General features: G+C 54.6%; 1 protein-coding gene across 19 annotated transcripts; it reads left to right on the top strand.

The window, feature by feature from the left end:
* The first annotated feature begins 238 nt into the window (after window positions 1-238).
* Window positions 239-11,438, top strand: BAG6 (BAG cochaperone 6). Of its 19 annotated transcripts, none has more exons than XM_042237371.2 (26): window positions 239-492; window positions 1,138-1,258; window positions 2,274-2,391; window positions 2,505-2,701; window positions 2,939-2,992; window positions 3,155-3,229; window positions 3,766-4,004; window positions 4,530-4,659; window positions 5,281-5,478; window positions 5,689-5,941; window positions 6,300-6,377; window positions 6,489-6,596; window positions 6,719-6,831; window positions 6,939-7,026; window positions 7,147-7,430; window positions 8,137-8,434; window positions 8,582-8,751; window positions 8,937-8,990; window positions 9,121-9,223; window positions 9,314-9,438; window positions 9,600-9,746; window positions 9,846-9,905; window positions 10,014-10,157; window positions 10,241-10,348; window positions 10,825-10,971; window positions 11,257-11,438. In XM_042237371.2, exons 2-26 carry the CDS (start codon window positions 1,151-1,153, stop codon window positions 11,350-11,352), a joined length of 3,495 nt encoding a protein of 1,164 aa, XP_042093305.1. In that variant the 5' UTR covers window positions 239-492; window positions 1,138-1,150; the 3' UTR covers window positions 11,353-11,438. The 19 variants fall into 19 exon arrangements, with proteins under 19 accessions (XP_042093305.1, XP_042093309.1, XP_004019000.2 ...); XM_027958840.3 differs by lacking the exon at window positions 239-492 and adding an exon at window positions 498-660; XM_042237372.2 differs by lacking the exon at window positions 239-492 and adding an exon at window positions 722-1,009.
* The last annotated feature ends 683 nt before the right edge of the window (window positions 11,439-12,121 follow it).

The following is a 12,121-nucleotide window of genomic DNA, read 5'->3' on the forward strand; positions in this document are numbered from 1 at the left end:
CTTCAGCATAGATTTGCGAGGCACAATCCCCAGCCTCCAGACTCCAAGATCCACACAACGGCTCAAAGCCTCTTTCGAGGCAGTGGAAGAGTCCCATCTCGTGTTTTTTATCAGGCATTTATAGCGGCCACCACAACCCCCCTATTGCTTAAGCGCGCGCAGGGGAGAACTGAACAGCGCCAGCTGTGGTGGGGAGGTGCCTAAGGGTGCACGCATGCGTAGTAGGACGCACGCAGGCGCAGTACGGTCCCCCGGGCGACGGCGGTGGCGGCGGCTCTTCGGGGTGCTCGGCTCCCTCCCATCTAGGCCGGCCCCGGCCCGTCTCGCCCCCAGGAACTCACTATTTGGGGCCGCGGACTTTCTGGAAAAGCCCCACAAAAGTAAAGCTTGGGGACCTGGGGGGAGCCGGAAGTACCGCCTCGCGATCCCCAAATACTATCGGGGAAACGGAAGTGGCCGTCGGTGGCAGGTTGGGGGAGACCGGAAGTGACGGTACCGTGGGGAAGTCGGGGGCGGAGCTGGGTGGTAGGGTGTGTGTGTATGTGTGTGTGTGTGTGTGTTTGGAGTGTGTGTATGTGTTTGGAGTGTGTTGGTTGTGCCTTTCTGATAGAACACCGAGGGTACGTGGAAGAGGGAGACAGCTCGCCGATCTAGCCCCCCGTGAGTGTTCGTCATTTCGGGTCTCTAGTGACTTAAGCGGGTTCGATGGGCGTGGCGTGGCGCGCGTGCGCGAAACCACTTTCTCCGCAGAGTCTAGCGCGACCCTCGCTCTCTGGTTGTCCCCTGGGTTTGCCGACTTCTCGAGCCCTTGTCCTACCGCGACCGGTGATGACACCGGTCTCGTGTTTCCTTCCTTCCCGTCTTCCTAGCTCTTCTGGCCCTCCCTTACTGTGATTGGCGTCGTTGAGCCCCTCCCACCTGCCGCCCTCCAGCTCCCCGTGCCGTCGATCTCTTACCCTTTGTGTTTCTCTCCCTGTGCCCCGGAATCAGAAGGGGGATGGGGGCGGGTGTGAGTGTGTGTGCTTGTGTGGGAGAAACTCTTTAGGCATGGGGCGGAGTCTCGGGCAGGGGAGGCTTCCGGGTATATAAAAATCTGCTCTAGGCGACAGCGGGCCTCCTCCTAACATTCTTCCTTAGAGAGCTGTCGGCCATGGAGCCCAGTGATAGTACCAGTACCACTATGGAGGATCCTGACAGCCTGGAGGTGCTGGTGAAGACCCTGGACTCTCAGACCCGGACCTTTATTGTGGGGGCCCAGGTGAGACCCCAGTACTTCTGGGAGACACTCATTAACTCTTCCTCTTACAGGTTCTTTGTACTGAAAGAAGAGCCTGATATTATGGTTTTCAAATTTTCTCTCATTGGTTCTTTTGTTCATGTTGTATCCAGAACATTTTCTGATGTTTCCTCTTTGGCTTTTGTTGGGTGAGGTAGATTTTCTTTGCCTTCCTCCACCTCGATAAAACTCAATGCAGAGGGAAAGAAAGAAGGAGGAATCTGTATGCCAACATGATAGATGAACCCCAGCCCAAAGGGACAGATGTGGCTCCTGCCTTTGGGAAGGCAAACAGAACACTAGGACCTAAAGTAGAAGAGTGTCTTAAAAACTGATGAGGTCTATGCTGTGTTTTTAAAGGATAGGAGTCGGATCCCATAATGCTCATAATGCAGGTAGATCCTTAATAGACAAAACCGTAAGGAGGTTGATCCATAGTTTTAAACACATTGTTTCGTGTATTTAATGAGACTGTGTAGGCTTTTGTGATTAGGTGTTTGTAAACAGCTGGATACTTCTCACAAGTCAGTTGTCTAGTTAGGAAAAATATTTTTCTGACTTTGCCCCTTTTTCTTCTTGCTTGAGTCTGCCTTCCTTAACCTGATTCTCTACCGCATCTTCTTTGTCATTGCTTTTATCTTTAAGGTTACAGTGTTGTATCATTTTGTGTTTGTGGAGGGGTCACCGGTATCTCTAGGCACACACATTCCTTTTGGAGCCAGGCAGAGAGGGAGAGAAGAGAATGTCAGTTGGTGTTTCTGGTCTTCAGCCCTGTAGTTTTCTCCTGGGCCTGTACCTGAAGTTCGTTACGTTTATTGTATGTATTTTGACAAGTGTTGCCCTAGTTCAGGGCTTTGCTCAATAATTACCTCACAATTAAGACAGGTGGGTAGTAATTTTAGGATGGGATGGTTTTTACCCCTTACAAGTCAGCTGTCCCCCTTCTGTCCTTTTTCTTCCACCCCCGATTCCTCGTCATGTTTCTTCTTCCCTACAGATGAACGTAAAGGAGTTTAAGGAACATATTGCTGCTTCTGTTAGCATCCCATCTGAGAAACAACGGCTTATCTACCAGGGACGAGTTCTGCAGGATGATAAGAAGCTCCAAGAATACAGTAAGGGGGTGGGGGAGGCAGAGCAGAGCTTGAGGCTGCTGTCCAGAGCAGTGAGCTGAGGCCAAGGGTTTCCCTGATCATGTAATGTTTTGGTGTGTATCTTTTTTCTGCAGATGTTGGGGGAAAGGTTATTCACCTTGTGGAACGGGCTCCTCCTCAGACTCAGCTCCCTTCTGGAGCATCTTCTGGAACAGGGTCCACCTCAGCCACCCATGGTGGGGGACCCACGCCTGGTACTCGGGGGCCTGGGGCCTCTGTTCATGACCGGAATGCCAACAGCTATGTCATGGTTGGAACCTTCAATCTTCCCGTAAGCTTGTGTTCCTCACGGGAGGGTTTTTGTGGGGTCAGTTTTGGTTGTGGTAGCAGCCAAGAGTTCATAAGAGAGGTGTGTCAGTCTTTAGAAGGGCTTTGGTGGGCTCTCTGGTCTGGTAACAGCCTCTGTCTTTGATAATCTAGAGGGGTCGGGCACCAGAGAATCAGTTGGAAGCGTGGGGGCCTTAGTATTTGGCTTCTCCCAGAGCAACTTCCCTTACCCTTTCCTCAGAGTGACGGCTCTGCTGTGGATGTTCACATCAACATGGAACAGGCCCCAATTCAGGTATCACAGGGCCTGGGAGGGTCAAGGAAGGGGATCTGGGAGAAGGAGGCCACAAAGTGGGGGATGGGTCTGGCTGAAGAGATGGGGCTGGGTCCTGGTTTAGTAGGTAATGGAGCTTGTGGCTTTGTCTCCAGCCTGACCTGATTTTCTCTCTCATTGTAGAGTGAGCCCCGAGTACGGCTGGTGATGGCTCAGCATATGATCAGGGATATACAGACCTTACTCTCCCGGATGGAGGTGAGTGGGCAAGGCTGGCCACTGCCTGTCTCACTCTATCCTCCCTACCCCTTTTGTCTCAGCCTAGGGATGACTGGTCACATCCACTGGGTTCTCCCCTCTTAATCTAATCTCTTTTCTGCAGTGTGTGCTCTTTTGGGCAGAAAAAGTATCTTTCTTTTGAGGCTGTCCTGTCCCTGCTGATTCTCTTTGCAATTAAAGAAGGATTCCTTGCCTTCCTGTTCCTTGATTGTCATATTTGATGCTGGGATGGCTTAGCTTCATTAGTTTGTATTTGCAGCCAGTGTCCTGTCCTTCTTTCCTCTTGGAGGCTAGGAAACCACAACCCCTAGTTTTTGTTAATAGTTTATTTGTAAGTATCATAGGTGTTTGTCACACGTCTAATTTGTGTACGTTTTAGGGAGTCAGATTCAGATGCAGAGCCCTGCCTTCGGGGCGGCTAGTTAGTGCCCCTTCTCCACTCAGGCTGCTCTGACTTGAGTAATCTGCTGCAGTTTCACGTTGCCTTTGTTGTCCTGACTCTTCTCCCGCTTCAGTGCCGAGGGGGTGCCCAAGCCCAGCACAGTCAGCCGCCACCCCAGACACCAACGGTGGCACCAGAGCCGGTGGCCTTGACCTCCCAAACGTCAGAACCGGTTGAAAGTGAAGTGCCTCCTCGGGAGCCCATGGAGGCGGAAGAAGTGGAGGAGCGTGCCCCTGCCCAGAGCCCGGAGCTCACCCCTTCTGGCCCAGCCCCAGCGGGCCCAGCCTCTGCCCCAGAGACAAATGCACCCAAGTGAGAGAGGGAGAGCACCTTTTGGGGTGGGAGTGGGTTGGGGATTCTAAGTGAAGTGTAAGGACCAGGAGAAGGTTGACGAGAGAGAAAACATTGTTCAGAGGTGGTGCTTGTAGAGTTAGTGTTGAGGGGCGGTGCGGGGGGCTCTGGAGTAGGTAAATGAGATTGAGACTGGCCACTGAGCTAGAGGCGCTGCCCTTCTTTGGCTTAGGAAATCCACATGGTGCTCCCGGAGGTGGCAAGCATCTCTCCCCTGAGTACCCAGAGGCCCTATCTGGTTTTTAAGAGTTGGTGTTTTGCCATTATAGGTACAGGATTGTGTTGTGGGAAGGGTGAAAGCAGTTTGTCTTTTCCTGTCCTTCCCCCCTGGGTGAGGTTAAAGAACAGAAGCTCTGCTAGTTCCAGGGGGTGGGGTGGGGGGTTAGGCTGGGGCTCTGGGAGGCCAGGGAGAAGTGGGGCACGGGTGGTAAGGGCAGGAGTCTGAGGGAAGCCTCGGCTCACGGCCGCTTTGGGTTTTGCCCACAGCCACCCTTCGCCTGCGGAGTATGTCGAGGTGCTTCAGGAGCTGCAGCGGCTTGAGAGCCGCCTCCAGCCCTTCCTGCAGCGCTACTATGAGGTTTTGGGTGCTGCTGCCACCACAGACTACAACAACAATGTGAGCCCACCCACCCCCTCACCTCCAGCACCCCCAGATGGAGCAGGGCGAAGCGTAGATCACTTCCCCTGCCCCGTGCCCCAAAAGATGTCATCTTCTGCAGAGCAGCTTCTCTTTAGATTAGGAAGGAAGTGATTGTTTCCTCCTTGACAGGAACACAGGATCTTTTCCTCATTGACATCTTTATGGTGTTCACTGTCTTCTCACTTTCATGATCCCCTAAATTAGTTACTTAGCAAGTTTATAATGTAAGGGAGATTAGCAGGTGATCGCTTACTGATTCACTGTAGGATTTATTATCAAAGGAAGCTATTTGTGTGTATAAACTGGAGCTTACTTGCAAAGATTTGGTGTATACAGAAGCTTCAGAGGATGTACCTAAAGACATAGTGCTCACTTGCTCAGTTGTATCTAACTCTTTGTGACCCTGTGGCCTGTAGCTCGCCAGGCTCCTCTGTCCATAGGGTCTTCCAGGCAAGAATACTGAAATGGGTTTCCATTTCCTTCTTCAAAAGACAGAGAGGATGTGATAATCAATCTCAAAAAGGCATTACTTTTTTAACAAGGTGGATCCTAGCCTAATGCTTTCTGCTTTTCTGTGTTTGGCCCCGGGGAGTACAGCAAGAGGGCCGTGAGGAGGATCAGCGCTTGATCAACTTGGTGGGGGAGAGCCTGCGGCTGCTGGGCAACACCTTCGTGGCACTGTCTGACCTGCGTTGCAATCTGGCCTGTGCGCCCCCTCGTCATCTGCACGTGGTCCGGCCCATGTCTCACTACACCACCCCCATGGTGCTCCAGCAGGCGGCCATCCCCATCCAGGTGGATCAGGAGAGCCTGGATGCGGACAGATGGGGGGCTGTTGATGAAGTGATCCATCGTAGCTGTTGGGCTCCAAGGAGGTTGGGAGGGGAGCAGACTCGGCAAACATGGTGACCCAGGATGGAGGAGACTTTAGAAGCGTGTCATGGGGTGCTCTGGGTTAGGCGCTTGTGTTTCACTCACGTCTGCCCCGTTGTCTCTGTCGTCCAGATCAACGTGGGGACCACTGTGACCATGACGGGGAACGGGACACGGCCCCCCCCGACTCCAAGTGCGGAGGCACCTCCCGCTGGTGCTGGGCAGGCCTCGTCCCTGGCCCCTTCTTCTACCGCCGTGGAGTCTTCGAATGAGGGGGCTTCCCCGCCAGGACCAGCTCCCCCACCGACCACCAGCCACCCGAGGGTCATCCGGATTTCCCACCAGAGTGTGGAACCCGTGGTCATGATGCACATGAACATCCAAGGTGAGCTGGGAATAGCTGCTGGCAGAGCAGAGCGGTGCAAGGAGGGGTTTTGGGTTGGTGCTGAGATGTGGGGGTGCCAGGGTGGGAAAGGAGAGGCCAGGGCTGGTGGCGGTGGCTGATGGCGCAGAGCAGAGCACAGGCTCTTTAAGTTGGTGTGTGTCGGGAGGGGCAGGAAGAACGGCTTGTCCTCACAGAGTTGTGTGCGTGGTGAAGGGAGCATCTCCTCCCCATCTAGATGGAGTGAAAGGCCATTTTTCTGGTCGGGGGAGTGGAGGCCTGAAGCACGCTGATCTTGGGAGGATCCAGTTAGACCTTGGCCCCGCCTGTCTCAGGCCACTTTCTCTGTCTCCTTGCCCAGATTCTGGCACACAGCCTGGTGGAGTTCCGAGTGCTCCCACTGGCCCCCTAGGACCCCCTGGTCATGGCCAGACCCTGGGTAAGAGTGAGGGCATCAGAGCAGGTTGAGCTCTGGGTAGAGAAGGGGTAGGGCTGAGTGGGTGGGTTGAAGGGGGTCCAGGGTCAAGGTTACATCAGACCCACCCCCCAGGCTCCACCCTCATCCAGCTGCCCTCCCTGCCCCCTGAGTTCATGCACGCCGTCGCCCACCAGATCACTCATGAGGCCATGGTGGCAGCTGTTGCCTCCGCGGCCACAGGTAACAACCTGAAAGGGGAAGCCTGGGAGGTGGGGCCCAGTCCACGGTGGTGGGCGTCGTCTGCTGGCTTGCTCGGACTGGGCCCTCAGCCGTCTTCGGTCTCTCCCCTCTGCCGCCCACAGGACAGCAGGTGCCAGGCTTCCCGACAGCTCCCACCCGGCTGGTGATTGCCCGGCCCACGCCTCCACAGGCTCGGCCTTCCCATCCTGGGGGGCCCCCGGTCTCGGGGGCTCTGGTGAGTTAGGGGTGGGGTAGTCCCATCAGGGAAGAGTGTGGAGAGACTCCTGTGGCAGGGCATGGAGAGGCCAAGTCTGAAAGCCTGCCGTTGTCTTCTTCCCTCAGCCGGGTGCTGGTTTGGGTACCAACGCCTCTTTAGCCCAGATGGTGAGCGGCCTCGTGGGGCAGCTTCTTATGCAGCCTGTCCTTGTGGGTGAGTCCGTGTCCTTCCTCACCTCAGATGGAAGCGGTTTCCCAGTTCTCTCCACCAGAATGGAGATGCTGTGGGGTCTTGTTTTCCTTGAGCTTTCCGCTGTCTTCTTTTGCTCTCTAGCTCAGGGGACCCCAGGAATGGCTCCATCTCCAGCCCCTGCGACTGCGTCAGCTAGTTCTGGCACCACCAACACGGCTACCACAGCTGGCCCTGCCCCAGGGGGGCCTGCCCAGCCTCAGCCTCCTCAAGCCTCCGCCTCTGATCTTCAGTTCTCTCAGCTCCTGGGGAACCTGCTGGGGCCTGCTGGGCCGGGAACTGGAGGGCCTGGTGTGGCTTCTCCCACCATTACTGTGGCGATGCCTGGTGTACCCGCCTTTCTCCAGGGCATGACGGACTTCTTGCAGGTGAGTGGCTGGCTGACTCTCCGCTTCAGTCTGCCTCTTTCTGAGCCCAGCCAGGTCCTGGGTGTCTTGTTGCCACTAGGAAGGAACCTTGGGAATTGATTGTCTTAGCACCCTTCATTTGGTAGATGAGGAAAACGGGCTGGGAGAGAGAAGCATGATAATTGTGTCACTGCTTTCCTGAGCTAACCCGTTCAGAGGGTACCTGCTCAACCCGACTCAGCTTATGAAAAGCCGCCATGTATATTCTGCTATAAGGCACAAAGACTGGAACAGCGCGCCATACCTTCCAGACTCCTGTGGATTTGTGCTTCCCCAGTGTCGTTTTTGGGGCTTCCCTGGTAGCTCAGCTGGTAAAGAATCTGCCTGCAATGCAGGAGACGCCGGTTCGATTCCTGGGTCAGGAAGCTCCCCTGAAGAAGGGATAGGCTACCCACTCTAGTATTCATGAGCTTCCCTGGTGGCTCAGCTGGTAAAGAATCTGCCTGCAGTGCGGGAGACCTGGGTTGGGAAGATCCCCTGGAGGAGGGCATGGCAATCCACTCTAGTATTCTTGCCTGGAGAATCCCTTTGGACAGAGGAGCCTGGCAGGCTACAGTCCATGGGGTTGCAGAGTCCGACACGACTGACTGAGCAGCTAAGCATAATGCCGTTCTATATCCTTATTCTAATTTCACTCTCTGTTCTTTATTCCGTCCCTCTCATGCAGGCAACACAGACAGCTGCTCCCCCTCCTCCGCCGCCCCCACCCCCACCGCCCCCTCCAGCCCCAGAGCAGCAGACAGCACCCCCACCGGGGTCCCCTTCTGGTGGCAGTGGGAGTCCTGGCAGCGTGGGTCCTGAGAGCCTGCCATTGGAGTTCTTCACCTCAGTGGTGCAGGGTGTGCTGAGCTCGCTGCTGGGCTCCCTGGGGGCCCGGGCTGGCAGCAGTGAGAGCATCGCTGCTTTCATACAGCGCCTCAGTGGGTCCAGCAACATCTTTGAGCCTGGGGCCGATGGGGCTCTCGGTGAGCAGATAAGGGTGCCCTGCCTTCTCTAGGGATCGGGCAGCCAGGGGAGAGTGGGTAGCCTTTGTTGATGGTGGGATGAGGCTGATGGGCTAGAGGGCAGGCCAGGTGGTAAAGGCCACTGCTGACCTCAGTCCCTGTCCCTAGGCTTCTTCGGGGCCCTGCTCTCTCTTCTATGCCAGAACTTTTCCATGGTGGATGTGGTGATGCTGCTCCACGGGCATTTCCAGCCCCTGCAGCGGCTCCAGCCCCAGCTGCGATCTTTCTTCCACCAGCACTACCTGGGTGGCCAGGAGCCCACACCTGGTAACATCCGGGTAAATGAAGACCTTGGGCCCAGAGTTCTCCATCTCACCTTTTGTTACTTATTTCTGACTTCGTTTACGCCTTGCCTAAAGCTGTGACTGCCCCAGTCGAAACTCTGGGCTTGCTAGGGGAGGAGGGGGACATGTCTTGAGGGGTGGGATTTGTTCTAACCTGTGCTGTCTCCACCTGCCCACAGACGGCAACCCACGCGTTGATCACGGGGCTTGAAGAGTATGTGCGGGAGAGTTTTGTGAGTATCCCTTTTCCAGCCGCTCCTTTTCTGACTGTGGTCAGGGTGGCTGTTGTTCCAGCTGCTTCTTCCCTGACTCCCAGTCTGTCTGGTTTCTGATTTGGGGGTCTTTGTGTGTCATCTTTCTCAGTCTCTGGTGCAAGTTCAGCCAGGTGTGGACATCATCCGAACAAACCTGGAATTTCTCCAAGAGCAATTTAATAGCATTGCTGCTCATGTGATGCACTGCACAGGTCAGGGGCTGGCTGAGCCAGGGTGAGGGGGCACGTTGGATGTGCAGGGCTGCCAGGTACCAGTAATCTGTCCTTCTTTGTTGCCCACAGACAGTGGATTTGGGGCCCGATTGCTGGAGCTGTGTAACCAGGGCCTGTTTGAATGCTTGGCTCTGAACCTGCACTGCTTGGGGGGACAGCAGATGGAGCTTGCTGCTGTCATCAATGGCCGAATTGTAAGCATTACTCAGCCCCAGATCCCTAGCCTTTTGCTTTTCCTCAGGTTTTCTTTGGTATCCTGCAGTTTTTTTTTCCTCCAAACTGCCACCCTTTATGCTTTGGCGCCGTTCAAAAGCCAGCTGAGGGTTTTGTATCGAGTCTGCACTCTTCCCCACAGCGTCGCATGTCTCGTGGAGTGAATCCGTCCTTGGTGAGCTGGCTGACCACTATGATGGGACTGAGGCTGCAGGTGGTACTGGAACACATGCCTGTAGGCCCTGATGCCATTCTCAGATACGTTCGCAGGGTTGGGGATCCTCCTCAGGTAAGAGGGCCCTCTTGGGCTATGGGCTTAGGGGACTTGGAACCAGAGAGATCTGAGAGGGCCTTTCGTGGTGGTCTCCTTCTCTGCCCCCTTTCACAGACACTTCCTGAGGAGCCAATGGAAGTTCAGGGATCAGAGAGATCTTCCCCTGAGCCTCAGGTACCAGGGAGAGGTTGAGGAGCCAGCTAACGTGGATTGGAGGGCTGGGCAGAAGGGCTGGAGGCTGAGAAATCTGAAGCCTGGGTCTTCCTACTGTCTGACTCCCAGCGGGAAAATGCTTCCCCGGCCCCTGGAACAACAGCAGAAGAGGCCATGTCCCGAGGCCCACCTCCTGCTCCTGAAGGGGGCTCCCGAGACGAACAGGATGGAGCTTCCGCTGAGACAGAACCTTGGGCAGCTGCAGTCCCCCCAGTGAGTGTCAGGAGGGGGTTGCTGGGTTAAGGCAGCTGAAGGCTGTGGTGATTGCTACTTTCTCATCGTCCTTCCCTCCCCAGGAATGGGTCCCTATTATCCAGCAGGACATTCAGAGCCAGCGGAAAGTGAAACCGCAGCCTCCCCTGAGCGATGCCTACCTCAGTGGTATGCCTGCCAAGAGACGCAAGGTTGGTTTGCCTCTTCCCTGAGGATCCCTCTGTATCCGATTTCCCCTGTTGTGCTTAGAATCAAACTAGAGACATTCCTGGTTTTTAGTCCCCTCGTTTAATTGACAAAGAAACCCTTCTGGGACCTTTCCATTGCTGTTTGCAGCAGTCTTATCACCCCACAATCCCAAACCCCGTTTGACTAGGGCCCATCTTTCTTAAGGCAGGCATCCTCTTGTGGGCTAGCTGAGAATGCTGGATGGCTTGACCCATCCTCTCTCTCTTTGGAGACCAAGTCCAGCACATTCAAATGCCATTTTTGGCCAGAGCCGGACAAAATTAGGAAGGCGTTTCTGCTGTCAAAACTACACATGGACTGTCTCCGTTCTCTCCGCTAGCATGGAGACTCAGTGGTTGACTCATGCAAAGGGTGAGCTGGGTGGTGGCATTGGATCTGACCTTGATCCTCTTTTCCCTCTCAACCCCCTGTCCCCCAGACGATGCAGGGTGAGGGCCCCCAGCTGCTTCTCTCAGAGGCCGTGAGCCGGGCAGCTAAGGCAGCCGGAGCTCGGCCCCTGACGAGCCCCGAGAGCCTGAGCCGGGACCTGGAGGCACCAGAGGTTCAGGAGAGCTACAGGCAGCAGGTGCCCCCACCTTGAAGCAGCATAGGGATGGTCTAGTGGGAGGGGCTGGGCTAGGGTCCCTCTTCCCTGGATCCCTTCAGAGGTGAACTGGTGAGTCTGGGACTACCACTTGGTTTTACATTGTTTTACTGGAGGCATCTGGGAAGGCTCAGTGATGCTATTACTGGGTTCCTGGACAGTGTACGGCCGGTGGGGGAAATGGTACCTCCTAAGGGATGGCTCATGTGCTTGCTGGGGCCTTAGGGTCTGCGATGGCACCACTCCAACCTCCTTTGCTTCCTCTAGCTCCGGGCTGACATACAAAAGCGACTGCAGGAAGACCCCAACTACAGCCCCCAGCGCTTCCCGAATGCCCACAGGGCCTTTGCTGACGATCCCTAGCTCGATGGCCCTCCATCATCAGGGGACCATTTCCCCTCCTTCTTCCTTTACAGTATTTAAGAAATAAAAAGTCAGATTTTCCTGGCTCTTTGTCTGTAAATTGTCTTCATTAAATAGTCTTAATGCTCTAATCTTCTATGAAGTTGGTTTTATAATTTCCAGCAACCAAGCTATACTAGACAGCTTTTAACATTTTACCATGAACAGATGAGCAATATCCTGTTTTAGAGTTGGCCATTTTCAAGGAGTACTTCCATGCAAAAACGATGAAAGAAACCTGCTCAGGTGCACACTAGGATAGGGTTCTCAAAACAGTAAAAAACCACTTAATTGCCAAGTAGCTGCAGACCTATGTAAGTCTTGGCTTAACTAACAGGCAGTGGTACCAGGGTAACTCAGCCAAGTTTATGGTGGAACTGGTCTACCCAGTTCAAGCAGCCCACTGTTCCTGTTTGATCAGTCTGACTATAAAGACACTTCTGGTTTGCAGACAGGACCAAAGTGACATGTGGCTATGGGCTGTCCACTATTTCTTTTTAGAAGCAGTTGTCATGCCCCTCCTTTAGCGAGCTTGGTGCTGGACAAACAAAACCTGGCAGAAACCTAGGGCCAAGTCATAACCTTTGCAGCGTCTGCCAAGACCTCTGGAATGCTGGCTCAGGGACGTGAAAGGCCTGATGACTCAGAATATCTTGCTAGAGAAGCCATGTAAAGACACTGGTTGACAATCTAATGGCCTTCTACCATCCAGATGTCCCACCATGGCCCC

Source organism: Ovis aries, chromosome 20, assembly GCF_016772045.2.
Source record: "Ovis aries strain OAR_USU_Benz2616 breed Rambouillet chromosome 20, ARS-UI_Ramb_v3.0, whole genome shotgun sequence".
In the NCBI taxonomy this organism is placed as follows: Eukaryota; Metazoa; Chordata; class Mammalia; order Artiodactyla; family Bovidae; genus Ovis; species Ovis aries.